This window comes from Zonotrichia albicollis, chromosome 20 (genome assembly GCF_047830755.1).
Source record: "Zonotrichia albicollis isolate bZonAlb1 chromosome 20, bZonAlb1.hap1, whole genome shotgun sequence".
Lineage (NCBI taxonomy): Eukaryota > Metazoa > Chordata > Aves > Passeriformes > Passerellidae > Zonotrichia > Zonotrichia albicollis.
This window is the reverse complement of record NC_133838.1, coordinates 10,502,456-10,529,603: the sequence shown is the minus strand read 5'-3', so window position 1 is coordinate 10,529,603 and position 27,148 is coordinate 10,502,456. Positions and strand designations below refer to the sequence as shown.

Below are 27,148 nucleotides of genomic sequence, written 5' to 3'. Positions count from 1 at the left end.
CCCTGTTCCCCTTCATCCTGGCCCTGCAAAGACCTTTCCCTTTTCTTCTCCATCTCCTCCCCTGCTCCTGCCTGTCCCCCTGCCAGAGGAAGAGGTTGCGGTACTCTGACCTGGACTTTGAGGTAAGTCCTGCCATGGAGGTGGCGCCGGTGCCATCGTGGGGGACTGATCCAGGCTGTCCCCACTCCCTTTGCCCCACCAGCAGCTCCTGAGCTCTGAGGGGTTTAGACCAGGCAGGAGCAAGCGTTGGCACTGGATTAAAACACCGATGATGAGCGTGGAGTGCTGGTCTGGGATGGCCCAGGAAGTCAGGGATGGGGACAGGGATGGGGACAGGGGACAGTGCCAAGGGACAGGGGACACAGCGGGCAGAGCCGATGGCCACAGGCCCTGCTCTGCCCCCGCAGAAGGTGATGCACACACGGAAACGCCACTCCGAGCTCTACCATGAGCTCAACCAGAAATTCCACACGCTGGACCGGTACCGGGCTCCGTCCACCGGCTCCTCCAAGGTGAGGTCCTGGAGGCCCCATCCTGCCCTGGCGTGCGCCCTGCCAGTCTTTTCCTCCTCCTGCATGGACTGTGGCACCCCGGGGACACTCAGGGCACCCATGGGCGCTGCCGGGGCTGAGCGCTGGCGTTTTTCCGCAGCGAGAAAAGCGGTGGAGCGTCTCGTCGGGCGGCGGGGACAAGAACACGGCCAACGTAAGTCCTGACTCCTCCTGGGGGTGTTGCGGAGAGGGCAGGAGGTGGCTGTGGCACAGAGCCTGCCCACAGCTGCCCCTCACCCCGCAGGATGTGACCAGCCCCGAGGAGCAGCGGCCGAAAGCTCCGGCAGCGCCGCCCAAGCCATGGAGCACGTTCAAGGCGATGACACTGGGCTCGCTGCCCAGCGCCCAGCGGGACCGGCTGGAGCTGTGCAGGGCAGACTGGGACAGCCACTGCGCTGGCCTGGACGCGGCCGATGGCGATTTCCAGACGGAGGTGTGAGCCCCGGAGGTGCCGCCGCCGCCGCCGCCCCGTGCGCGGCCCCGCTGGGTTTGCTCTGTGCTCCGGGGCAGCCGGGGGGGTCCCTGCCCCTCGGGAGAGCCGCCTCCCACCCGTCCTCATGCGGTTCCTCCTCCTCCCGCCACCCCCAGGACGCGGGTGTGGAGGGGACCCGCGCCCTCTCCCCCCACCCATCCCCAAAATGCTCCCCCACGCTCACGCCTGCACCCCAACCCCCGGGGCAGGACCGGCCCGTGGAGGCCCTCAGACCTTTGTTCTTTTCTACCGGGATGTTTCTTCTTCTTCTTCACGCCGTGCACCGTGTGCACGCCAGCGGCCGCCCCCCGGGACCCCCCCCAGAAAAGCGCCGGGAGCCCCGCGGCCGCCCCCTCCCAGCCCTCCCCACTGTCCCCCACCCCACGGGGCAGGTGCTGTCGTTGTTGGAAATAAAATTCACTCTCTGTGGTGCCGTGGGGCCGTGGGCGCTGCCTCGTGCTTGGCCTGGGGGTGGCTGTCACCCAGTGTCACCCAGTGTCACCCAGTGTCACCCAAAGTCACAGCATACACCCCCCTGCCCAAAAAATCCCACCCCGAGCAGGGCTGATCCTGCTCCCACACACTGCAAATGAGCATCTGATCATGGGAGCTGGGAAAGGTAATTATAGAATAATTAATCTGTCAGTAAATTAGGAATCTTGGAGGTCGTCACCACGTGGACGTCCTCGCTCCAGGTGGGCTGCACAGCACTGCTGGAGCATCCCAGCATCCAGAGATGGAGGTGGGAGCTCCAGCAGGAGCAGCAGGTGTGGGTGGGAATGTCCAGAGCAGGACAGTGGTGCTGGAGGAGAGGACGTCTCTGCTGGTGGCTCCGGGCACATCTGGGATGAGAGATTTGGATCCGTGGTGGGATCACGGCACCAAAACCCTTCCAGCTCCTCCATGGCTGTGCCATGGTGGGAGTAGATCCTGGTCCCAGCCCTTTTCCCTCTGGGAAAAGCCTTCTGAGCTTCTTGAGGGCTTCCCTTGGACAGGACAGGCTTGGGAAGAGCAAAGGACACGGACCAGTTTGGGCTGGTGGCCACTGACCATGGGATGGGACAGGGCTGCCCCCATCCCCAGCACTGGGACACTGGGACAGGATGTGACCTTTGGAGTGGGGTTGAAAGTCCCAATTTCATCCCAGTTCTTCCCAGTAGTGCCCAGTTCATCCCAGCAGTTCCCAGTCCAGGTTTGGGGCACTGGGAGAAGCCATTTGTGTCCCAACGTGGTGATGGGAGTGACGAGGAGGGTGTGGAAGGAGCCAAATTATCCCACTGCCACCTCCTAAGGGGGATCCAGCTGCGTGGGGAGGGGGCTGAGATGAACACAAGGATTTTGGCTGCCCATGGCAGGGGTCAGAATCATGGGTGACAGATCCTGGGGCTGCTGTGGGGCCCCCAGCCCCATGGAGGGTGTGGGTCAGGAGCAACATCCATTCCCTGGGGTGTTCCCCTGCTGCTCCCTAATTCTACTGGAAAATTCTGCTGGAAATTCTTCTGGAATTCTGCTGGAAAATTCTGCTGGAAATCCTGCTGGAATTCTGCAGCCACATCCTCCAGCTCCGGTTTCTCAGAGCTGCCACGCACTGGGATCCCCCTCCCGCCGCCCTCCCTGCTTTGGGGGGATCCGGGGCCTGCTCCAGCTCCCCTCCTCTCCTTCCCCAGCCAAACACAGCCGCGAGAGGCAGCGTCAGGGTTTCCTGGGGCATCTGTTGGCAATTAGCGGCTTTTATTACTCATGGAGACGCCAGATGGGGCGAGGGAACGGAGCCCGGGCCAGAGGCACAGACTCGTGGTGTGTCCCAGCATAGGGGGACAAGGGACAGCCAGACAGGGGGTACAGGGTGGGTCAGAGCAGATCCCAGAGCTCTGGAGCTGTTTTCCATTTTCAGCTCCCATCGGAGCTGGGCTGAGTCCCCCCAGTGCCAAAAATGTGAATTTTGGGGGGCGGGAATGATGGAGAAGCAGCTCTGAGGCTGCTCGGGGGACGAGGACTTCGTGGAGTTTCTCCCTCCACTTCCCAGGAATGAAACTTCACCAAAAAGAGGCAAAAATTGCTGTTCTAGCACCGGGGCTACAAACGGCTCTGGGAAGCTGGAAAGAATTCCTGCAGCGCTTTCCTTCCTGGCCGGAGTTAGGCGAGGAGGAGGGGAAATTGTGCCTGGATTGGAGCAGAAATTAATGCTGAGGCGCTGAAATCCTCAGTCCTGCCGGACAGGGGGTACGGGGTGGGTCAGAGCAGAGCTCTGGAGCCCTTTCCCATTTTCTGCTCCCATCGGAGCCAGGCTGAGTGCCCCCAGTGCCAAAACTGTGAATTTTGAGGGGCGGAAATGATGGAGAATCTGCTCTGAGGCTTCTCCCTCCGCTCCCCGCGAAAGAAACTTCACCAGAAAGAGGCAAAAAGTGCTGTTCTAGCACCGTGGCTACAAACGGCCCTGGGAAGCTGGAAAGAATTCCTGCAGCGCTTTCCTTCCTGGCTGGAATTAGGCGGGGAGGAGGGGGAATTGTGCCTGGATCGGAGCAGAAATTAATGCTGAGCCTCTGAAATCCTCACCGCAGGAATTCCCTCCTGCGCCTTGTCCAGCTGCCTCTGAGCCAGCCTGGTCCGGCCGGCGTCATCCCAACCCTCATTCCTTGGATTTGGGGAGCTTTTTGGGGGGAGTGAGACGTGGGGAGCCCCCAGGGTAACAAAATCTCCGCGTTGCTCGGAGGCAAAGTTGTCTCCGGCCCCAAAATTGTCTCCAGCCCCAAAATTATCGGGCTCTGCTCCGGCTCGTGTTTTTTGGCAGGCGGCGCGGCAGTTTCTTGGAAGCGCAGCGTGCCTCTGCTTTTTCCATGATGGGATGGATGGAGGGTGGGCTGCAGGATCCTGCTTTCCATCCCCCCGCTGGGCGCCGCTCCAAGGCAGAGCTCTGGGCAGGCGGGATCCGGCTTCTTTCTCCCTCTGGAAATGCCGATCCCGTGCTCTGGAGCAGCAAAGAGAAGCAGGAGCTGCACGGGAGCGGGGTTTTCCACGCCGCTGCCACCTTTGGTCGCTTTGTGTCGCTGGGTTGGGGACAACGAGACCAGGGGAGCACCCTGGGAAGTGAGGGAAACTCAATTGTAAACCCTCCGAAGTGTTTTGCGGATGAATTGATGATCAATTGGGAATTGCAGAGGATGGGATGAGGCTGCCCTTCATCCCCTGCTCTGCTCTGGGGCTGGGATGGGATGTGGGGCCGGTTTTGGGGCCCGCAGGACACACAAACCCACGTTCATCGCTGCTGGATGGCCCCAAACAAAGAACAATCATTCCAAAGGAGAGAACGAGGAAAATTCGCTGTGTTTTCGTTCCCACTTGCTTTAATTACCCTTAATTACCTCAGCAGGCACCTCGCGAGAGCGTTGTCGCCGGGACTGGCTGGGGTTGCCCACGACAGCTCATTTACTGCCTCTGCACGAGCAGCAGTTGCTAATTAGCGACTTTATTGAGATCCACGCGTCCCTCACGCGTCTCTAAAGCTGCAGCCTGAACAGATCCATCACAATTCGGGAGAAAACGCAGCTGGGCCATCCTGAGTGTCCCTGTGCCACGGTGACACAGCCACGGAGATGCCAGAGGATGCTTTGCACCCTCCAGACCTAAAATTACATGAGCTGGGCTCGTTCTCTGCCTGGTTTTGGGGAGTCAGGGCGGCCTGGCACGCACGGGAACGGGAGGATGGGGCAGCCAGGCTGCGGGGCAGAATTGCAGGCTGGCACCTCCCGGGGCAGTGCTGCAGGCTGGCACATCCCGGGATCCCAGGGCTTGGCAGGGCTCTGGGAAATCAGCAGGACGCGGTGCCAGCGGCAGGGATGGCGGCAGCGATGGTGGCAGCAGCCATCCCGTCTCATCGCTCTGACCCCAGGCATCTCTCCCAGACTGTCCCCAAGGCACCCCCGAGGCGCAGGGAGGGGACAGCAGCGCCGTGTCACACAGAGGGCTGGCTGACTCCGTGCCTCGAGGTTTCCCCGGAGCTGCTCCTGGGGCTGTGCCCGTGGAGGAGCATCCTTGAGGGACACCGTCCTTCCTTGGGGACACATTCTGGCCAGCGGTGCTACCAGCGGGTGCCCTCAGCTCCGTGTGGGGAGAGGAAGAGCCGCTCCACAGGGATGGCAGACAGAGAATGGGTTGAGGGGAACCCCGGGATTGGGGTCCGGCGGCCGGAGAGGGGAAGGAGGGTGGGGAGGGAGCGGAGGCGCTGCCGGGGGAGGCGCCCGGAGGAGGAGGAGGAGGAGGAGGAGGAGGAGGAGGAGGAGGAGGAGGAGGAGGAGGGCGGGGATGCCAAGGCGGCTCCCCCGGGTTGGGGAAGGGGGGGTTGGTGCGGGGGGCGGGCAGCGCTTGGGGGGCGGCTCGGGCTCCCCCCGGAGGGAGGCGGGGAAGGCGGCGGGGGCGGCTCCCGGTGTCCGGTGTGCCGCTCTCCAGCGGAGTTCCCGGTGTCCCGGGTGGAATTCCCGGTGTCCCGGTGTCCCGCGCCCCCCCAGAGCCCCGTCCCCACCGAGCCCCGCGCAGGTGAGCCCCGGGAGCGCGGAGCAGCCCGGCCCTGCGGCGGGACGGGACGGGACGAGGGGGATTATTCCCCGTTAATCCCCGGCGTTAATTACGCCCCGGGGCCGCGGGGACCCGCCGGTGCGGAGGGTGCGGCGCGGGGAAAGCGGGGAGCGGATCGGGGGTGACACAAGGGGTGGCACGGGCCAGAGGAGCCGGGGTGGCAGCACAGGGGACAACAGTGAAGGGGTTGTGGGGGGACAGGGGGGCTGGGAAGATCTGGGGGTGCCAGAGAGCCCCGAGCAGGCAGGGCAGGGGTGGAAGGACGGGGATGTCCCGCTCCGGCAGCAGCCCCGGAGCCGAGAGTGTCCGTCTGTCCGTCTGTCCCGGCTCCGGGCCCTGCCGGCAGCCCCGGCTTGCCTCGTGGCAGGAAGCAGGAGAGGGGCCAGGTCGGGGTGACCTGCAGGGATACCCCGACCTGGTTTCATCTCCCGGGATCCACGCGGGACCGGGAGATGGAACGGGAGGTTGCTGAGCCCTTCCCGGGTGGGTGCACCCGGTTCCACTCTGGGGAAAACTTCAATCATTGCATTTCTGAATGTTTGGAGTAAATTTGGGTGCTGGCCTTTGACACCCAGGGATATTGGGATGCTGAGGCTTGGGATGGGTGTGGGGCAGATGGATGGGGGGCCACTCTGACCCATTAAACATCACTGAGCCATGGCCAGGAGGGTCAGTGCCACTCCATGCTGGTGGCTTTACTGGTGTGGGCAACCAGGTGCCCATCTCAGGGTCTGTCCCTTGCAGGTGGCCCTGAGGGCTCTGAGCCTCTGCCAGGGGCGCCATGAGGGGTCTCTGGGCCCTGGTGCTCACCGGGCTCATCAGCGCCTGCCAGGGGAAGGAGCCGCTGCCAACAGAAGGTAAGGAGCACCAAGGGGAGGGCTTGGGAGCCACCTCCGTCCTCCTCTGTCCCTGTCACAGGGGGGGCAGATCAGAGGTGACAGACACCATGAGCTGTGTCAGGACCAGAGTGGTGGATCCAGAGTGAGCTCCGGGGCTTTGCTCAGCATCCCCCGCGGGCAGGGGACCAGGGAGAGCAGAGCTGAGCCAGCCCGACTGTGGGGAGCCAGCCTGGGACACCCCAACACAGCCCCCAGAGCCCTGGCATGGGGACAGATGGGGTTTGGTGACACTCTGTGACAGCCAGGGCAGTGCGGCTGGACCCGGGTCCGGGCAGGGCAGGTGAGCCAGGACAGGTCAGGTGAGCCAGGACAGGGCAGGGTGAGGATGCACAGAGCTCCCGAGGGGGGTTTGGCCATGATCCACACCATGGTGGAGGGCTGGGAGGTGTCCAGGTGCAGCTGGGGACAGGGGGACAATGGCTGAGGATGGGAACAGGGACGGGGATGGGGACAGGGATGGGGAAATGAGGATGGGAAAAGGGATGGGGGAACGGGGATGGGGACAGGGACAAGGAACAGGGATGGGAGAACAGGGATGGAAACAGGGACAAGGAACAGGGATAGGAATAGGGAACAGGGATGGGAGAACAGGGATGGAAACAGGGACGGGGAACAGAGATGGGTCCCGGTGTGGGATGAGCCCCGGGCTCCAGGGGAGGAGCTGCTGGAAGCGACACCGACACCGGGGTTGCATCAGGCGGGAGGGGACATTGTCACTGTCATTGTCACCCACTCCTGCTGTTCGGCACGGCCTTTCCTGAGAGACAGAGGCAAGATTTTCCCTTCCCAGAGCTGGGAGAGGCTCCAGAGGGGTGGCACTGGGGTGATTTACACTCCTTGGGGTCCCCTGCCCTGCCGGGGGTGAGGGGACACTGCCCTGGCTGTGACATTCACTGCTGTGACATTGGCCCAGGCATGTCCCCACACCGCTGCTGGACCCTGCTCAGCCTGGGCCACAAACACGGTGGTGCCAAGCTCTTGACAGAGGTGGGGAGGGTCTGGGGGGGCTCAGAGACCCCCAGGAACATCCAAGGAAGAGGTGGGAGAATCTTCCGTGCCCATCCTGCTCCAGGGCCGCTTTGCACGGAGACAAAACAAATCCTTCCCTTCTCCCTTGTTTACTCCTTTATCTCGCACCTCCCAACATCTGGCGCATCTGGAGGTGGCTCAGTGCTGCCGGGGCCGTGATTTATCCCTGCAAGCAGCAGCAGCACCCCCGTGACCGCCCCTGACACGGCATTTCCTGCTCCTCGGCCTCGGGCTGGACCCTCGCGCCTGTCCCCGAGGGCCACCGGCTCGGGAAGGGGCAGGAAGGGACAGATGTCGATGGCGCTGTGGGTGTCCCTGGCAGCCGGCCCAGGCTCCTGATGCTGATCGCAGCCGGGGGGCTGTCTGCGGGCAAAACAGACAGAGCTGGGGAAGCGTTTCACCTGCGGGAGGCAGCAGCGCCAGCTCTGTCCCCTCTGGAGCTCCGTCCCCTTCAAAGCTCTGTCCCCTCCCAGTCTCTGTCCCCTCCCAATCTCTATCCCCTCCCAATCTCTGTCCATCCAAAGCTCTGTCTCCTCTCAATCTCTGTCCCCTCCCAAGTTCTGCCTCCTCCCAATCTCTGTCCCTTCCCAATCTTTATCACCTCCCAATCTCTGTCCCCTCTGAAGCTCTGTCCCTTCTGAAGCACTGTCCCCTCCCAATCTCTGTCCCTTCCCAATCTCTATCACCTCTCAATCTCTGTCCCCTCTGAAGCTCTATCCCCTCCCAATCTCTGTCCATCCAAATCTCTGTCTCCTCTCAATCTCTGTCCCTTCCCAAGTTCTGTCCCCTCCCAATCTCTGTCCCTTCCCAATCTCTGTCCCCTCTGAAGCTCTGTCCCTTCCTAATCTCTATCACCTCCCAATCTCTGTCCCCTCCTAATCTCTGTCCCCTCTGAAGCTCTGTCCCCTCCCAATCTCTCTCTGTCCCAAAGCTCTGTCTCCTCTCAATCTCTGTCCCCTCCCAATCTCTGTCCATTCCTAATCTCTATCACCTCCCAATCTCTGTCCCTTCTCAGTCTCTGTCCCCTCTGAAGCTCTGTCCCCTCCCAGTCTCTGTCCATCCAAAGCTCTGTCTCCTCTCAATCTCTGTCCCTTCCCAAGGGAGGTTTTTTTGCTCTGCGCTGCCTCAGGGGGCTGGGGCCGGCTCCTGGCAGCACCCCCAGACCCTCCTGGCCTTGGGGAGCTCTGTGTGGTGCCACCCTGCTTGCCTGGGGACACACAGTGACAGTGACGGCTGGTTTGCCCCACAGGGGAGTTGTGCCCACGGCTCTGGGACGAGGATCTGTTTGGGGACAAGTACGAGAATGTCACCGGTAAGGAAAGAGCCTCTCAGGGATCCCCTGGCACCCCAGGATGGGCTCTGTGACCTGCCTGGGGACTGTCACCTGCCCCAGGGCCGGGTCTCATGTCCCCTGCTCTGTCCTGCAGGGTTTAACCTGGTTAAAAGGTTCGACCTGCTCAAGATCTCATCCGTCAAGAAGATCCGCAGCGCCCGGGGGCCGACGGTGCTGCGCCTGGGCACCGTGCCCCTGGTCCAGCCCACTCAGTGAGTGACCTGGGTGACATGTCAGGTGGCCTTGGGTGACCTGTGAGGTGGCCCTGAGTGACCCTCAGGTGGCCCAAAGCTCTTCCAGGTGTAAATTTGGGGTCAGGGTGGTCTTTGTCCTTAGCTCGTGCCAGGGATGCCAGGCAACTCCATGTCCAGCCCACACAGTGAGTGGCACTGGGTGACACATGAAGTGGCCTTGGGTGACCTCTTAGGTGGCCCTGAGTGACCCTCAGGTGGCCCAAAGCTCCTCCAGGTGTAAATTTGGGGTCTGGGGTGTAAATTTGGGGTGTGACAGTGTTCACTGGGGTCTGAGGATGAGGGAAGAGATGAGGATCTGACTCCATGTTTCAGAAGGCTTGATTTATCATTTTATAATATATATATTAAAATATAATATAATATAATATAATATAATATAATATAATATAATATAATATAATATAATATATAATACATTACATTATATCATGTATGATATATGATATATAATATATCATATATTATATATCATATATAACATATTATATATTATGTATTATATAGTATATGAATATAATATATTAGTATATTATAGTCTAATATATTATGTTAAAACTATACTAAAAGAATAGAAGAAAGGGTTTCATCAGAAGGCTGGCTAAGAATAGAAAAAGAAGGAATGATAAGAAAGGTTTGTGTCTTGGACAGAGAGTCCGAGCCAGCTGGACTGTGATTGGCCATTAATTAGAAACAGTTAGCATGAGACCAATCCCAGATGCACCTGTTGCATTCCACAGCAGCAGATAATCATTGTTTACATTTTGTTCCTGAGGCCTCCCAGCTTCTCAGGAGGAAAAACCCTAAGGAAAGGATTTTCCATAAAATGTGTCTGTGACACTGGGTGGCCTTTGCCCTTAGCTCGTGCCAGGGTTGCCAGGCAGCTCCGTGTCACCCATGGGGACACTGGGGACCCCGAGGCTGTGCCAACACCTTTCTCCTCGAAAGTAAACCCCAGGCTGCCACGGCTCTGCTGGGTGCTGGCCAAACCTTGCGCAAGCAGAGCTCTGTGGCTGCTCTGTGGCTGCTCCTGGCAGAGCCTGCGGGGTCCAGACGAGCTCCAGAGGCTCCGAGCAGGCACTGCTGGGTGTGTGGGGGCTGCTGGGGGGCACAGGGTGTCTGGCCTTTGTCCCCCCGGTGCCAGGGCTGGCAGGGACGCTGCAGCGTGGCAGGGTGGCAGCAGATCCACGTCCTGCAGGAAATGGCTGTGGCGTGTCCCCACATTGCCCCGGGGCTGGCACAGAGCTGTGCTGGGCATGGGGCTCTCCAAAGGGCCAGCAGATCCAGCCTGGGCAGCCAAACCCTTGGATGGATGGTGGAGAATCCAGGCTGGTGTTGTTCTTGGCTGGGGCACCCCAAATTCAGCTTTGGGGAGTCTGGAGATGGGCACAGAGATCCTGTTAGATCCTATGGGTGCCCACCCACCTCAGCGCCCTGTCAGGGTGTCCCTGTGTCCCGTGGAGAGCAGAGGGCACCGCTGGCCTTGTCACAGTGCCCATCCCTTGGTGCAGCTCCAGAGCAGTGGCTTGGAAAGCCGTGGGTGTGCAGCCAAGGCTGGGAGCGGAGCAGAGCCCGGAGCAAATATTTCCAGTGGTTAAATGGGCTGGGAAAGGCTGCCAGAGCCTCCCTGGCGATGATGGATGCATTTCCTGTCTGCCCTGGGACAAAATGTTGGGATAAGAGCTGCAGCCATGCCAGCAGGGGTGGCAGTGTGGGACAGAACCCACTGTGATGCCAGCTGGGGTGCCACCAGTGGGGACAGCTCATGGCAGCACCCACAAGGGGTTGTTGGGGTGGTGCTGGCACCTTACAAGTGCCATACAGTGGGGACATTGGGGCACCCATCCATAGGGGATGACACTGGGGACATGGAAGGACACACAGGGGGCTTGTTGGGATGGTGCTGCCACCTGAAAGTGCCCTATGGATGGTGCCATCAGTGGGGACAGCTCATGGCAGCACCCACAAGAGGTTGTTGGGGTGGTGCTGGCACCTGAAAGTGCCCTATGGATGGGTGCCACCCTCCTCAGTGCCAGCTCCATCTCCAGAGCACCCTATAGGGCCCAGCCACCCCTATGGATGGGTGCCACCCTCCTTGGAGCACCCCATAGGATCCAGCCACCCCAAGAGCTGTCCCCACAGGCAGGTGTTCCCCCGGGGGCTGCCCCCCACCTTCACCCTGGTCCTCATCTTGCTGCTGAAGAAGAACAGCACCGGGGAGCACTGGTACCTCTTCCAGGTCACCGACCGCCAGGGATACCCCCAGGTACACCCCGGGGACGTGGTGGGGACACCCCAGGAATGACCAGGAGCCATTTCTGAGCGTGCCACTGTCCCCTCTGTGTGCCCAGCTCTCCCTGTCTGTGCACGGCCCTGAGAGGAGCCTGGAGTTCCAGGCGCGGGCACCGGGTGCCAGCTTTGTCAGCGCCACCTTCGCGGGCAAGGCGGTGGCGTCGCTGTTCGACGGGCGCTGGCACAAGGTGGTGCTGGCTGTGCAGGACCAGGCCGTGTCTGTGCACCTGGACTGCGCCTCCATCTCCTCCAAGCCGCTGGGGCCAAGGAGAGCGCTGGCACCCGAGGGCAACGCCTTCCTGGGGCTGGACGCCGTGCGTGGCACCCCGGTCAGGGTGAGTCACAGGGGTCAGTGCCCATGAGTGCCAATGAGTGCCAATGAGTGCCCCTGAGTGCCAGTGAGTGTCACTGAGTGCCAATGAGTACCCTGGGGTCAGTGCCCCTGAGTGCCACTGAGCACCCATGAGTGCCACTGAGCACCCATGAGTGCCAATGAGTGCTCCAGGGTCAGTGCCCCTGAGTGCCAATGAATGCCCTGGCGTCAGTGCCCCTGAGTGCCAGTGAGTGCCCCTGGCTCGGCCCGTGGTGTCAGGGCCACCCCTGACCTGTCACCGATGTCCTGCTGCAGTTTGACCTCCAGCAAGCTCAGATCTACTGCGACGCCGAGCTGGCCAGGCAGGAGGGGTGCTGCGAGATCTCGGCCAGCGGGGTGAGTGACCCTGAGTGACCATGAGTGCCACTGAGTGCCTCTGAGCACCCTGAATGCCACTGAGTGCCAATGAGTGCCAATGAGTGTCCCTGAGTGCCCCCACCCCAACCCTGGCCCTGTGCATACTTGGAGTTTTCCCCACAGGGGAAACTGAGGTGCAATGTCTGTCCCTTTTGTGTCACCGCCTCGTGCTGCCTGTCCCCACGCCTCTCGACCCCACTGTGTCCCTGCAGTGCCAGACGGAAACGCCCAAGACCCGCCGGCAAGCGGAGCTGATGCAGAGCAGCAACCTGATTGAGATGGTGCCACAGCCCGAGGGCAGGGTGTTCACCCGCTGCTTCTGCCTGGAGGAGCCGCTGGGCACCGTGAGCTCCGGCAGTGCCACCCTGTGCCCATCCTGGTCCCATCCCAGTCCCCATCCCCATCCCAGTCCCTCTTCCCATCTCCATCCCCATCCTGGGTCTCCATCCTGTCCCTATCCCTGAGCCCATCTCCATTTCCATCCCCATTCTCATCCTAGTCCCCATCCCTGTTCCCATTCCCATTTCCATCCCAGTCCCCATCCCAGTCCCATCCCATTCCATCCCATCCCCATCCTGGGTCCCCGATCCCTGTTGCCATCCCTGTTCCCATCCCAGTCCCCATTTCTGTCCCTGTCCCAGTCCTCATCTCAATCCCAGTCCCGTCCCGTCCCGTCCCGTCCCATCCCATCCCATCCCATCCCATCCCATCCCATCCCATCCCATCCCATCCCATCCCATCCCATCCCAGTCCCCATCCTATTCCCATCCCAGTCCCATCTCCGTCCCCATCCCTGTTCTCAGCCCCATCTCCATCCCAGTCCATCACAGTTCCCATTCCATTCCCATCCCTATCCCCATCCCTGTCCCATCTCCATCCCAGTCCATCCCAATCCCCATCCCCATCCCAGTCCTCATCTCCATCCCAGTCCCATTCTGGTCCCATCCCTGTCATCATCCCAACCCTGTCCCCATCCTGGGTCCCGCATCCCTGTTCCCATCCCCTTGCTCCAGCTCCTGGAAAATCCCTTCCTCACTTTTTCCACCTGCTGCGAGGCTGGGGAGGCAGGGAGGTGTCAGGACGGTCCCACCACTGCCTCGTCCTCCTCCTCCTCCTCCCTGGGTGCCCGGCCAGGACCATCCCAGAATTCATGGACAGGGCTGGGATGCTCCAGGCTCTTCCCACCAGCTCTTCCCTCTGTGCAGGAGCCGGGCAGAACCTCAGGAAGGACCAGCCTGAGGGACAATCCCAAGGACAAGGTGAGCGTGTGCCAGCCCTGCTCCCCTTCCAGTGCCACCCACGGTGCCACCACTGTCCCACAGCCCGGCTGGCTCTGTCCCTGCCAATTTGGGCTCTCCCAGTGCTGCAGGGACGCCGTGAGGAGCGGCTGCTCTGCTCCCCCGAGCAGGGACTGAGGCCCCACTGGCTCCGTGCTGCTGCTGGAGCCAGCCCAGCTCTGGCCAAGGGACTCTTTGTTCCCTCTGAGCGTCTGCCAGAGCTGGGAAACGTCTCCAGAGCTCCTGTTCCTCATCCCTGAATGTCTCTGGGATCTGTTCCTCATCCCTGAATGTCTCTGGGATCTGTTCCTCGTCCCTGAATGTCTCTGGGATCTGTTCCTCATCCCTGAATGTTTCTGGGATCTGTTCCTCATTTCTGAACGTTTCTGGGATCTGTTCCTCGTCCCTGAACTTCTCTGGGATCCTGTCCCTGAACTTCTCTGGTATCCCTCATCCCACCACAGGGATGTCTCAGGGTGCAGACTGGGGTGGGTGCAGATCTCCAGAGCTCCCGTTCCTCATCCCTGAACGTTTCTGGAATCTGTTCCTCATTTCTGAACGTTTCTGGAATCTGTTCCTCATCCCTGAATGTTTCTGGGATCACTCATCCCACCACGGGGATGTCTCGGGGTGCAGAATGGGGTGGAGGGTGATAAATGGTCTCATAAGTGCTTGGAGATCTATTTCACACCCAAGATAGCTCAGCTAAATTAGAAGGTATAAAATCAGCAGGATGGCTTCTGTGGGAGTGGTGGAAACAAAAAAAAAGTTTTAGTAAAAAGCAAAATAACAAAACTCTTTACAGAGAAAAACCGAGGCAGGTGCAAAAGGTTCTTGGGTGCTCTGGGGTTTTAGGTGCTCTGGGGTTTGTGGGTGCTGTGACGTTTAGGGGTGCTGTGGGGTTTGGGGTGTTGTGGGGTTTTTGGGTGCTGTGGAGTTTGAGGGTGCTGTGGATTTTGGTTTTGGGAGTATTGTGGAGGTTTTGGATGTTATGGGATTTGGGGAGTTGTGGGGTTTTAGGAGTGCTGTGGGGTTTGGGAGTGCTATGAGATTTGGGGTGCTCTGAGGTTTTGGAAACTGTGGGGTTTGGGGGTGTTGTGGAATTTTAGGTGCTCTGGAGTTTGGGGGTGCTCTGGTGTTTGGAGTGCTGTGGGATTTTGGGTGCTGTGGGGTTTTGGGAGTGCTGTGGGGTTTTGGGGTGTTATGGGGTTTGGGGTATTGTGGGGTTTGGGGGTGCTGTGGGGTTTTGGGGTGTTGTGGAGTTTGGGGTGCTCTGGTGTTTGGGGTTCCTGTGGGGTTTGGGGTGCTGTGGGTTTGGAATGCTGTGGGGTTTTGGGGGTGCTCTGGGATTTGGGAGTGCTGTGGTGTTTGGGATACTCTGGCATTTGGGGTGCTCTGGGTTTTTGGGGGCTCTGGTGTTTGGGGTGCTCTAGGTTTGGGGTGCTCTGGGTTTTTGGGTGCCCTGGTGTTTGGGAGTGCTCTGGCGTTTGGACGCTCTGGTGTTTGGGATTGCTCTGGTGTTTGGGGGTGCTGTGGGGTTTGGATTGTTGTGGGTTTTTGGGTGGGTTTTTGGGCGCCCTGGTTTTCGGGGTGCCACGGGCAGTGCGTGCAGCTGCTCCAATCTCCCACCTCCGTCTCTTGCAGTGCCCTCCCTGCTCGCCCCAGATGGCACCAGGAAATGTGAGTGTGGCACCGGGCATGGGGACCCTGCCCTGGCCAGGCTGGGCTGTGACCTGGGGGTGACAAAAGCCATTGAACCACTGTCCCCAGCCCCCCACGACGCCACAGCTCCTCCTGGCCCTGCAACATCTGGAAGGGCCGTGATCCTTTCCAGATGTGGCCTCATTCCTACAGCAACAGCTGGCTGGGGTGTTGGGGGGATGGCAGGGAGGTGGCAGCCATTGGGACACCTCGTGCCTCATGGTGGCACTTGGGGACAGAGTGCTGAGACAATGGGGACTGTGGTGGGCTCAGGACTCTGCTGCTGCCACCTTGGGGACACCTTTGTCCTGTGTCCACAGGTCACCCTCGGTCCCCCAGGTCCCAAGGTTGGTTTGTCACCTCTCCAGGACACCCAGAGCTGCAGCAGGAATGTGGGGATGCTGTGCCAGGAGCTGCGGGCACACATGGGGATGTGGGGACATCCTGTGTCTGTCACCCTCCCTGTGCCCATTTGTCCCCCACCCTGTGCCTGTTTTACACCCACTTTGTGCCAGTTTTTCATCAATCCTGTACCCGTTTGTCCCCCATCCTGTGCCCATTTGTCACCCATCCTGTGCCCCTTTTTAACCCACCCCGTGCCCGTTTTTCACCCACCGTGTCTGTCACCCACCCTGTGCCCGCTTGTCCCCTTCCCTGTGCCCATTTGTGTGCCCATTTGTCACTCATTCTGTGTCTGTTTGTCCCCTTCCCTGTGCCCATTTTTCACTCACCCTGTGCCCATTTCTCCCCTTCCCTGTGCCCACTTGTCACCCACCCTGTGCCCGTTTTTCACCCTCCCTGTGTCCCTTTGTCCCACTCCCTCCCTCTCTTGCAGGGCACCAAGGGCGAGCGGGGCCTCCCTGGCACGGCGGGTGGCAAAGGGGAGAAGGGTGACCGTGTGAGTGTCCCTGGTGTCCCTGTCCCTGGTGTCCCCTCCTGCTGCCTCCCTGGCACACGGGGATGCCCTGGGGGTGCCCCTGTGCCCCCAAACCCCCCAAACCCCATCCCTGAGCCACCTCCCCTCTCCGCAGGGCCTGGACTGTGTGCGCACCCACCCTGATGGCCCCGTGCAGGTGGGACCCCCCAAACCCTCCCCAGATCCCCCTCCCCATCCCCATCACACCTCCCCTCTCACCTCCTCCTCCTCCTCTTCCTCCTCCCAGTGTGCCGAGGGGCCGCGGGGTGAGAAGGGGCAGCGTGGGCAGGTGGTAAGTGACACTTTGGGGACGAATTTGGGACAGTGTGGGGGTCCCCCTGCCCTGGGATGGGGTGGGGGGTCCAGCTCTGTGGGTCCAGCTCTGTGTGGGCATGAAAGGGGCAGGAGGTGACCCTGAACGAGCCCACCTGGGCACCCTGCACGAGCCCACCTGGGCACCCTCACGAACCCACCAGGGCACCCACCCAAGCCCCCTTTGTCCCCTTTTTGTCCCCCTCTTTGTCCCCTTTTCCCATGCAGGGACTCCCGGGCCCAGCAGGCACTGAGGGGCAGAAGGTGAGTCCAGCCCACCTGGCATGGCAGCAGGGACACCTGGCATGGTGGCAGAGGTGCCAACACCAACCTTGGGTGACACCACGTGTGACACCACAGGTGACATCTGTCTGTCCTGCAGGGCCAGAAGGGTGAGAAGGGCGACGGGGGACTGCAGGGCAAGCCAGGGCGCCCTGGGCGCGATGTGAGTAGTGCTGGGCACCCCCTGGGCACCCCTTGGCAACCCTGGGCACCCCCACAGGAGCCTTCACACCCCACTCCCCTCCTGGCAGGGCCGGCCCGGAGAGATCTGCGTGGTGGGACCCAAGGGACAGAAGGTACCTGAGGGGTTTGGGGGTGACAGGTGGCACCTGGTGGCACTGCCAGCACTGCCACCCTCCCCTCATTGTCCCCCAGGGTGACCCAGGCCTCGTGGGACCGGAGGGCTTGGCTGGTGAACCAGGACCCCCGGGCGTGCCAGGCTCCCCAGGGGTTGGCATGCCAGGGAAGCCGGTGAGGAGTCCTGTGCCAGGGCGGTGTCCCCACGGTGGGCATGGCCATGGCAGGGGCAAGGTGCCACCCCACAGCCAGGGCACCCCAGCAGGGCTAACACCGCCCTTTGTCCCTTTCAGGGTGACCCTGGTGGCCCTCCAGGTCCCAAGGGAGAGAAGGTGAGTGTGGGAAAGGGGTCCCAGGTGCCCCCAGGGATGGGAACCCCATCCAGAGCTGGGTCCAGCAGGGCTGAGTTGCAGCTTCAACACCCCCGGGGGGACGGGGGTGTCACACCCAGGGCTGTGGTGTCACCCCCAGGGGGACAAGGGTGTCACGCAGGGCTGTGGTGTCACTGGGGGGACAGGGGTGTCACCCCCAGGGGGACAGGGGTGTCACCCCAGAGGGGACAGGGGTGTCACCCAGGGCTGTGGTGTCACCCTGAGGGGACACGGGTGTCACACCCAGGGGGACAAGAGTGTCACACCCAGGCCTGTGGTGACAGTAACACCCTTGGGGGGACAAGAGTGTCACTCTCAGGGGGACAGGGGTGTCACACCCAGGGCTGTGGTGTCACACCTAGGGGGACAGGAGTGTCACTCCCAGGCCTGTGGTGACAGTGACACCCTCGGGGGGACAAGGGTGTCACACTCAGGGGGATAGGGGTGTCACACCCAGGGCTGTGGTGTCACCCTGGGGGCACAGGGATGACACACCCAGGGCTGTGGTGACAGTGACACCCTCGGGGGGACAAGGGTGTCACACCCAGGGCTGTGGTGTCACCTCCGAGGGCACAGGGATGTCACACCCAGTGCTGTGGTGACCCTCGAGAGGACAGGAGTGTCACCCCAGAGGGGACAGGGGCGTCACACCCCGGGCTGTGGTGTCACTCTGGGGGGACAGGGGTGTCACACCCAGGGGGACAGGGGTGTCACACCCAGGGCTGTGGTGTCACTCTGGGGGGACAGGGGTGTCACCCAGGGCTGTGGTGTCACTCTGGGGGGACAGGGATGTCACCCAGGGCTGTGGTGTCCCCCTGGCCGAGCTCAGCGTTCCCCATCTCTGGCTCCAGGGCAGCCCGGGAGCTCCTGGCCCCGGAGGATCGCCTGGGACAGCCGTGAGTAGCAGGGCCAGGAGCCAAGGCCGGGGTCAGGGCCGGGTCTTTGGCTCGGGGTCGGGGCTGCTTGGCCGGAGAGGGGCCGGGATCTTAGCCCGGGAGCTGAGAGGGATTTGGGAAAAGTGGGAGCCAAGAGGGCTTTGGGAAAAGTGGGAACTGAAAGGGGTTTGGAAAGCCAGGAGCTGAGAGGGATTTGGGAAAAGCAGGAGCTGAGAGAGATTTGGGAAAAGCAGATGACAGGGCTTTGGGAAACTGGGAGACAAGAGAGCTTAGGGAAAACTGGGAGCTGAGAGTGGTTTGGGGAAAACAGGAGCTGAGAGGGGTTTAGGAAATGAGGGAGATGAGAGAGTTTTGGGAAAAGCAGGAGCTGAGAGGGATTTGGGAAGCTGGGAACTGACAGGGCTTTGGGAAAACCAAGAGCCAAGAGGGCTTTGGGAAACCAGGAGCCAAGAGGGTTTTGGGAAAAGTGGGAGATGAGAGGGCTTTGGAAAATGAGGGAGCTGAGAGGGCTTTGGGAAAAGCGGGAACTGAGAGGGCTTTGGGAAAAGGAGGAGCTGAGAGGGCTTTGGGAAATGAGGGAACTGAGAGGGTATTGGGAAACTGGGAGACAAGATGGAACTGAGAGGACTTTGAAAAACTGGGAGCCAAGAGGGCTTTGGGAAAAGCAGAAGATGAGAGGGGTTTGGGAAAACCAGGAGTTTTGGAAAAGTGGGAGCATTGCTTGGGGCCAGGATTACCCTGTGACCGGGCTGGTGACCAGCTGAGGGTGCTGGGTGGCACTGCTGGGGCACAGCGTGGCCTCCCTGAAGCAGCCCCGTCCCCAATTTGCTCCTGCAGGGTCCCCCTGGAGCGCTGGGGCCGAAAGGAGACAAGGTGAGCATGGTGACATGGTGGGTGATGTGACACGGTGTGTGCAGTGACACTGGGTGCAGTGACATGGATGGGGTGAAACTGTGGGTGCAGTGACACAGTGGGTATGGTGACACTGGTGGGGTGACACGGTGGCCACGGTCACATCCCTCCATCCTACGGCTGCCTGGGACATCCTGGGAGCCACCACACCGACCCCGGGCTCTGTGTCACTGCTGTCACTGTGCAGGGCGAGCCGTGCCAGCCGTGTCCCACCGCGGGGACGCTCGGTGCCATCGGAATTCCCGGCCAGCCAGGGCCGCGGGGGGAGCCCGGAGAGCCCGGCAGGGACGGGATCTCGGTGAGTCTGAACCCGGGGGTGGGGGACAGAGCGGTGTCACCTCAGCATCCCTGATGTTCCCTCTGTTTCCCCCTTCCCAGGACACCCCCGGCCCCGCAGGAGCCAAAGGGGACAGGGTAGGTGACACGGGCCGGGCTGGGTGTCCCCATCTCCAGCTGGGGGACACCGAGCAGCGCCCACCTCCTCCTTTCCCTCCCAGGGCGATCCCGGCATCCAGGGCATGAAAGGCGACAAGGTGAGTGTGTGACCCTCCGTGACACGCTTTGCTCGGTCCCTGCAGCCCCTGAGCTGTCCCCTGCTGTCCCCACCAGGGGGACTCGTGCCAGCCCTGCGATCATCTCCGTGTCCTCGCTGCGCTGCGCCTCGAGGGGCAGCGGAGGCTGCCGGTGAGTAACGGGACGGGACCCCCGGTCTCGGGTCGGAATGGGACCCTCCTGTCACGGGGTGAGACCCCCCTGTCCCGGGGCTGGGTGACACCCTGGGATGCTCTGAGTGCCCAGAGAGTGACCACACGTGTGTCCAGCAGGGCCAGGAGGGGCTGTCCGAGCTGGCCGGGATCAAGGGTGACAAGGTGAGTGACCCCTGTCCCCTCTGGACATCCCAGACTTGGCTAATCCCGACCCTAATTTTGATCCTGGCCCTGCTCCGTTTCAGGGGGACATTGGCCATGTGGGACCCACGGGCAGACCGGTGAGTGGGGACATTTTTTGGGGGGGTCTGGGGGCTCAGAGATGAGTTTTGGGGACAGTGGTGTCACCTGTGCTGTGGATTCTCCGTGCAGGGAGCGCCGGGAGAGAAGGGAGACCCAGGTGTGAGGGGGCTCAAGGGAGAGAAGGTGGGTGCAGCATTGGGGACACTCCTGTCCCTGCTCTGTCCCTGCCCTATCCCTGCTGAGATCTGCGCTGAGGAGGTCAGGGAGCCATGTCCCTGTCCCCAAAGCCACCTCCCAGCCGGGATGTCCCCTTGCAGGGTGACCAATGCGGGCAGTGCCCTCCCACCCCTCAAGCCCTGCAAGGGACAGCGACAGTGGTGGCAGTGCCAGGGCCACCGGGTGAGAGGGGTCCTGCTGGCCCCCCGGGAAGAGCGGTGAGTGCCCCCCATGTCCCCCATGCCCGTTTTTGGGGGGTAATGCCCCATCCTGACCTCTTGCTGCGTTTCCCAGGGCAGACCTGGCGAGGCTGGTGACAAGGGACAGAAGGTGAGCAGAGGGGCTCGGGGTGGCTCAGCGGTGACAGAGGGCACTGTGACCTCTGTGTGCCACCTTTGTCCCCTCTCTTTGCCAGGGTGACTCTGGCAGCCCGGGTGACCCAGGCACGCCAGGCATGGCAGGTGTGCCAGGGCTGGCGGGTGAGCCTGGCATCAGCGGACCAGCCGGCCCTAAAGGTGACAAGGTGAGGACAGCCCCAATTTTGGGCAGCTGTGCCCCATCCCTGCAGTGTCACCATCCCTGTCCTGTCCCCTCCCTGCAGGGAGAGCCGTGTGAGCCTCACCCCTCCATGCTTGGGCACCTCCCGGACACCGAGGGCATCCCAGGAAAAGCCGTGGGCATCCCGGGGCCCAAAGGGGAGCAGGGCCCGCCGGGCATCGGGCAGCCTGGCAGAGCTGTGAGTGTCCCCTCCCTCCCCATGGGACAGAGCCGCTGGCACCGTGCCCTCGGGGTGACCCTGCTGTGTTATAGGGCAAGCCGGGACTGCCGGGGGTGCGGGGTCCTGCGGGGCCCAAGGGGCTGCAGGTGAGTGGGGTGCAGGGGGTGGGGTGTTGGGGACAGGTCAGTGCCACCTCTGTGTCCTCAGTGGGGCCCTGGGGTGCCCCTCTGTGTCCCCAGTGGGGTTTTTGGGACACCTCAGTGCCCCCTCTGTGTCCCCAGTGGGGTGCAAGGTGTGGGGTGTGAGGTCCTGGGGACACCTCCCTGTCCCTCTGTGTCCCCAGTGGGGTCCTGGGGTGCCCCTTTGTGTCCCCAATGGGGTCCTGGGGACACCTCAGTGCCCCCTCTGTGTCCTCAGTGGGGTCCTGGGAACACATCAATGTCCCCTCTGTGTCCCCAGTGGGATGCAGGGGCTGGGTGTGGGGTCCTTGGGACATCTCAGTGTCCCCTCTGTGCCCCCAATGGGGTCCTGGGGTGCCCCTAAGTGTCCCCACTGGGTTCCTGGGGACCCCTCCCTGCCCCTCTGTGTCCATAGGGTGAGCCAGGACCTCGGGGGATCGGCCAGCCAGGACCACAGGTGGGTTTTGGGTTGTCCCCTGCTGTGTTGTCCCCTGCTGTCCCCTGCCGGGTGGCTCTGGTGCCTTTCACACCCTCTGCTTTCCCCAGGGAGACCCCGGGAGCCCCGGACCCCCCGGACCCCCCGTGAGTAGGGTTTGGGGTGTTGGGGTGGGCTTTTGGGGCACCCAGCCCTGGCTGATGGGGTCACACCCCTGCCAGCCCTCTGTGGTGGCTCTGGGGACAGCATTGTCCCCTCCTTGGGGGCAACCAACTCCCTGTCCTGCCCCCAGGGCCCCCCAGGACCGCAGGGACCCCCGGGGATGGCAGCAGAGAGAGGTGCCAAGGTAAGGCAGCGTCCCCCAGCCCTCGGTGCGCCCCGTGCTCCCCATTCCTGCTGTCCTTCCTCTGCAGGGCTCTCCGGGCCCCAAAGGTGCCACAGGACCCCCCGGGCCACCAGGGCCACCAGGGAGCAGCGTCACAGGGCCACCGGTATGTCCTGCCCTGGGGGTGGGCAGTGCCACCCTGCTGGCACCTTGATCCTGGTGCGGCCAGGCAATTCCCTCACCCTCCTCTTCCTCGCAGGGCCCCGAGGGGCAGCGGGGGCTCCCCGGCTCCAGCGGGCAGCCGGTAGGTGAGGGGGGTGCCAGGGGGGTGCCAGGGGGGTGCCAGGGGTGTGGGGGGCACTCAGTGGGTGGGGGGTGTGACGGGGTTCACAGGGGTCTGAGGATGAGGGAAGAGACGAGGATCTGACTCCATGTTTCAGAAGGCTTGATTTATTATTTTATTATATATATTATATTAAATATATAATGTAATGTAATGTAATATAATATAATATAATATAATATAATATAATATAATATAATATAATATAATATAAATTATATGCATATATTTATATATACAATATATACTATATATAATATATAGTATATATTATATATAATACAATATATATTACATTATATGTAATATATAATATATAATATATAATATATATTAATATATATTAATATATATTAATATATGTATAATATATATTAGATATATACCATTATATATATACAATTTATATATATGATGTATAATTGATATAATATATTAAACATATTATATATTAGAAATAATACTTTATAAGTTATTAAATAATATATTAAATATTATATTAAATCATTAAATTAGAATTTTAATAATAGAATTAAAATATAATATATTAATATTATATTGAATATATTAAATTGTATTAATATATAGAATAATATAGACTATATTATATATATTAAAATATATAATATATTATATTAAAATTACCCTAAAAGATTAGAAGACAGGATTTCATCAGAAGGCTGGCAAAGAATAGAAAAGGAATGGAATGATAACAAAAGCTTGTGTCTAGGACAGAGAGTCCAAGACAGCTGGACTGTGATTGGCCATTAATCAGAAACAACCACATGAGACCAATCCCAGATGCACCTGTTGCATTCCACAGCAGCAGATAATCAATGTTTGCATTTTGTTCCTGAGGCCTTTCAGCTTCTCAGGAGGAAAAATCCTAAGGAAAGGATTTTCCATAAAAGATGTCTGTGACAGGGGTCTGCCCTAACTCCCATCTCTGTTTTCCTCTGGCAGGGCGAGAAGGGTGCCCAGGGAGAGAAGGTGAGTGGGGGGCTCCGGGTGGATCTGTGCCCCCCGTGCCACCCCAAACCCGCCCTGCCCTCACCCCCTGTGCCCACAGGGAGACCCTGGCGAGTGCTCCTGCCCCTCCAGCCCCCGCCAGGACCCCAGCTACAACGGGATGCCGGTGAGTGTCACCCCCTGGCACTGTGCCACCCTCACGGGCACCCCCAGCCCCGTTTCACCCTCTGGGGTTCTCTCACCCCCAGGGAGCACCAGGATTATGGACTGGGATGTCCTGGCAGCCCCAGCCTGGCCCACAGGTCAGTGCCACCCCTGCCACCCCCTCATCCCTCACCCCTCACCCATCTCTGATTGTTTTTTGGGGTTTTTCAGGGTCCCCCTGGAGCTCCTGGTCCCCCCGGGCCGCCTGGTGCCCCCGGTCGCCAGGTGAGCGATGGGAAAGGGGAGTGGGGCCCATCCTGAGCTTTCAGGGCAGGGTTTGAACATTCCCCTGGGATTTAGGGAATGCCAGGACACAACGGCCTGCCCGGACTGCCTGGACCAGCTGGAGACTTGGTAGGTGGTGACAACTCCCATGGCAATGTCCCCATGGCAGGGACAATCCCTCCATCTATCCATCCCTCCATCCCTCCCTCTCTTCCAGGGACCCCTGGCCGTCATGGCTGAGAGGAACATGGAGGTGCTGAAGGTGAGAGGGTGGGGATGGGGTCACCATCCTGCCCTGGGGACCCCTCAGGGCACCCCTGACTCGTCTTTTCCCCCCCCTTTTCCAGACTCTCTGCGGGGACTGTGCCCAGCTGCAGGCAGCCCTGGAGGGGGAGAAGGGAGATGGGGGCATGCCAGGTGCCCCTGGCACTGAGGACTGTGCCAGGGTGAGTTTCTGGGTGGGGATTTGGGTGTCTGACACCCCTTGCCATGCAGGGTGGGGTTGGAGAGATGGTCCCAAGTAAGAAATTGGATTTGGTGGAAGTTGGGATGGAGGGGGAGAAGGGAGATGGGGACGAGGGAAGAAACGAGGATCTGACTCCGTGTTTCAGAAGGCTCATTTATTATTTTATGATATATATTATATTAAAACTATACTGAAAGGATAGAAGAAAGGATTTCATCAGAAGACTGACTAAGAATAGAAAAGAATGTTAATAAAATCTTGTGACTGACCAGACAGTCCGAGACAGCCGGGCTGTGATTGGCCATTAATTAGAAACAATCACATGAGCCCAATCCCAGATGCACCTGTTGCATTCCACAGCAGCAGATAACCATAGTTTGCATTTTGTTCCTGAGGCCTCCCAGCTTCTCAGGAAAAAAAATCCTGGCAAAAAGATTTTTCATAAAACATCTGCGACACCGGGGAATTGGATTTGAGGGAAGTGCCACCCTCTGGGGACACTGACCCGTCTGGGAATGCAGACACAGCTCCAGAGGGGATCCCAGGGAGGGACAGGCTGGTCCTTTGTCACACTGGGTGACTCCAGCGTTCTTTTGCAGTGCCTCGCGCAGCTCCCGCGAGCGGAGGAGGCTCGGGTGAGTGACAGAGTGACACCCTGTCCTGGTGCCACCCCAGGGCTGGCCCCTGCTGGCCACCCAGCACTGTGGGGCCTTTGGGGAGGCTTGGCATGGCTCAGCGTGGGTGGCAGTCCCACCTCGGTGTCCTGATGTGTCCCCATCCCCTGTAGGGTGACAGCCCTGACTGCGCGGGGCACCCCGGGCTGCCGGGAGCGCCGGGGATGCCAGGAGAGCAGGTGGGTGACCCCAACCCACACAACGCATCCAACCCATCCAACACACCCAAGCCACCCAATCCATCCAACCCACCCAACACATCCAACCCATCCAACCCACCCATCCAACCCATCCAACGCATCCAACCCACCCAACGAATCCAACCCATCCAACCCACCCAACGCATCCAACCCATCCAACCCATCCAACCCATCCATCCAACCCATCCAACCCATCCAGCCCACCCAACGCATCCAACCCACCCAACGCATCCAACCCATCCAACCCATCCAACCCACCCAAGCCACCCAACCCATCCAATCCATCCAACCCACCCAACACATCCAACCCACCCAACCCACCCAACCCATCCAACACATCCAACCCACCCACCCAACTCATCCAACACATCCAACCCACCCAACCCATCCAACTCATCCAACCCATCCAATCCAACCCACCCATCCAACCCACCCAACCCATCCAACCCACCCAACCCATCCAACTCATCCAACCCATCCAACCCAACCCACCCATCCAACCCAACCCACCCACCCAACCCACCCAACCCACCCAACCCATCCAACCCACCCAACCCAACCCATCCAACCCATTCAACCCACCCAAGCCATTCAATCCATCCAACCCATCCAACCCATCCAACCCACCCATCCAACCCATCCAACCCATCCATCCAACCCATCCAACCCATCCAATCCATCCAACCCGTCCAACTCATCCAACCCATCCAACCCAACCCACCCATCCAACCCAACCCACCCACCCAACCCACCCAACCCACCCAACCCATCCAACCCACCCAACCCACCCATCCAACCAACCCAACCCATCCAACCCACCCATCCAACCAACCCAACCCATCCAACCCACCCAACCCATCCAACCCACCCAACCCATCCAACCCATCCAACCCTGCCCTTCCTGGGTGCTGTGCCATGTCCCATGGTGCTGTCCCCACCTCGGTGGTCACACCTGGTATTTTAAAATCATAAAATTTGGGGAATTAGAAAGAAGCTAGACTTAGTGGGGCCCTGGAAAAATGTTAAAAATAGACTCTGAAAATGTTAGGCTTTGTGTTTGCCAGCTCGTGTGAAATTGCACCTACATCTAACAATGATATCATATACATATACTGCTTATATGTATATGATAAATGATAAATTATATCATTTATCATATACATATAAGCAGTATATGATAAATGATATAACTGTTAGATGTGATGATTGTTTAGCAATTAAATATAATTATTTTTTAATCATAAGAAGAATCATGAGAAACTATGTTAGAAGTTTGAGGGGCACCACGAGGAGCCCATGCTTGGATGAAATCTATGCATACAACAGAACAACATAAGTTTAATAATTAACATGAAAGCTATATAACGATAGAATATAAAATGTCAGGGTCAGATTTGGGTTTGTACCACTGACACCCAGAGCTCTTCAATAAAAGCATAATTCTCATGATTATGTGTTCCTGAAAGCTAACACTGGCACCTCCATCCCCTTCCAGGGCTCCCCAGGACTGCGAGGACCCCCAGGACCACCAGGACCCATCGTGAGTACCCCTGCCCGGGCTGGGGGGTCTGGGGGCTCACAGCCCCTCAAAGCAGGTTGGCAAAGGGGCCTGGCACCCTGCCCTGAGGCAGAGGGCCATGGCATGGTGAGGTGTGACATGGCACGGCACGGATGTCCCCACGGACGTCCCCAAGGAGGCTGGACATGGAGGTGACGCTGCTGCCGGCCCGGAGGTGGAGCAGGAGCTCTGTGGCACCCCCAGAGCTCAGGCCAGGCTCCCCAGCGCCTTTTCCAAGCTGTGACCTCCCTGTTTCTCCCCTCAGGGCCCTCCAGGCTTCCCTGGAACGCCGGGTGCCCCCGGACTGCCCGTAAGAACGCAGCACGGCTCCGCTCTGTGCCCCCTGTGTCGCTGCCGCTTGGTTTGGCTGTGTCCCCTGTCCCTGTCCCTGCTGGGGACAGCCCAGCACAGCTGCCCTTCCATTCCATCTCCATCACGCCATTCTTGCTCCTCCATCCCAAAGCAGGGGGTCCCGGCGGACCCAGTTTGATGATTTGGGGATGATCTTCCTCAGTTCAGGGACCTGGTGGTGGCACTCGGCACCTGCTGGGTCCCCTCAGCACCACGGGAGCTGGCACGGGTCCAGGGAGGT

General features: G+C 59.8%; 2 protein-coding genes across 11 annotated transcripts in view; both read left to right on the top strand.

Moving 5' to 3' along the window:
• Positions 1–1,460, top strand: part of ADGRB2 (adhesion G protein-coupled receptor B2) — a 39,913-nt gene extending 38,453 nt beyond the window's left edge. For all 8 annotated transcript variants that reach the window (XM_074555402.1, XM_074555400.1, XM_074555399.1 and 5 more), the window contains 4 exons: positions 87–122; positions 408–512; positions 652–705; positions 796–1,460. In XM_074555402.1, coding sequence (XP_074411503.1) covers positions 87–122; positions 408–512; positions 652–705; positions 796–990 — 390 coding nt within the window. In that variant the 3' untranslated portion in view covers positions 991–1,460. The remainder of the gene's footprint in view (positions 1–86; positions 123–407; positions 513–651; positions 706–795) is intronic.
• Positions 1,461–5,382: 3,922 nt separating this feature from the next.
• The window catches only part of COL16A1 (collagen type XVI alpha 1 chain), a 29,664-nt gene continuing 7,898 nt past the window's right edge, over positions 5,383–27,148 (top strand). The window contains exons 1-49 of one of the 3 annotated variants that reach the window (XM_074555520.1): positions 5,383–5,556; positions 6,340–6,452; positions 8,773–8,835; positions 8,951–9,068; positions 11,250–11,373; positions 11,459–11,734; positions 12,028–12,108; positions 12,342–12,473; positions 13,335–13,388; positions 15,051–15,086; positions 15,428–15,454; positions 15,943–16,005; positions 16,139–16,180; positions 16,271–16,315; positions 16,564–16,599; positions 16,718–16,780; positions 16,869–16,913; positions 16,993–17,088; positions 17,208–17,246; positions 18,137–18,181; positions 19,019–19,054; positions 19,281–19,391; positions 19,472–19,507; positions 19,591–19,626; positions 19,703–19,777; positions 19,915–19,962; positions 20,046–20,081; positions 20,173–20,226; positions 20,361–20,477; positions 20,554–20,589; positions 20,675–20,782; positions 20,861–20,995; positions 21,070–21,123; positions 21,572–21,613; positions 21,703–21,738; positions 21,885–21,938; positions 22,006–22,083; positions 22,177–22,221; positions 23,224–23,250; positions 23,330–23,395; positions 23,478–23,531; positions 23,605–23,658; positions 23,734–23,787; positions 23,876–23,920; positions 24,006–24,104; positions 24,724–24,759; positions 24,912–24,977; positions 26,494–26,538; positions 26,822–26,866. In XM_074555520.1, the coding sequence (XP_074411621.1) occupies positions 6,377–6,452; positions 8,773–8,835; positions 8,951–9,068; positions 11,250–11,373; positions 11,459–11,734; positions 12,028–12,108; positions 12,342–12,473; positions 13,335–13,388; positions 15,051–15,086; positions 15,428–15,454; positions 15,943–16,005; positions 16,139–16,180; positions 16,271–16,315; positions 16,564–16,599; positions 16,718–16,780; positions 16,869–16,913; positions 16,993–17,088; positions 17,208–17,246; positions 18,137–18,181; positions 19,019–19,054; positions 19,281–19,391; positions 19,472–19,507; positions 19,591–19,626; positions 19,703–19,777; positions 19,915–19,962; positions 20,046–20,081; positions 20,173–20,226; positions 20,361–20,477; positions 20,554–20,589; positions 20,675–20,782; positions 20,861–20,995; positions 21,070–21,123; positions 21,572–21,613; positions 21,703–21,738; positions 21,885–21,938; positions 22,006–22,083; positions 22,177–22,221; positions 23,224–23,250; positions 23,330–23,395; positions 23,478–23,531; positions 23,605–23,658; positions 23,734–23,787; positions 23,876–23,920; positions 24,006–24,104; positions 24,724–24,759; positions 24,912–24,977; positions 26,494–26,538; positions 26,822–26,866 (3,189 nt within the window). In that variant the 5' untranslated portion in view covers positions 5,383–5,556; positions 6,340–6,376. The remainder of the gene's footprint in view (positions 5,557–6,339; positions 6,453–8,772; positions 8,836–8,950; positions 9,069–11,249; positions 11,374–11,458; positions 11,735–12,027; positions 12,109–12,341; positions 12,474–13,334; positions 13,389–15,050; positions 15,087–15,427; positions 15,455–15,942; positions 16,006–16,138; positions 16,181–16,270; positions 16,316–16,563; positions 16,600–16,717; positions 16,781–16,868; positions 16,914–16,992; positions 17,089–17,207; positions 17,247–18,136; positions 18,182–19,018; positions 19,055–19,280; positions 19,392–19,471; positions 19,508–19,590; positions 19,627–19,702; positions 19,778–19,914; positions 19,963–20,045; positions 20,082–20,172; positions 20,227–20,360; positions 20,478–20,553; positions 20,590–20,674; positions 20,783–20,860; positions 20,996–21,069; positions 21,124–21,571; positions 21,614–21,702; positions 21,739–21,884; positions 21,939–22,005; positions 22,084–22,176; positions 22,222–23,223; positions 23,251–23,329; positions 23,396–23,477; positions 23,532–23,604; positions 23,659–23,733; positions 23,788–23,875; positions 23,921–24,005; positions 24,105–24,723; positions 24,760–24,911; positions 24,978–26,493; positions 26,539–26,821; positions 26,867–27,148) is intronic. The other 2 variants (XM_074555521.1, XM_074555522.1) reach the window with 2 other exon arrangements.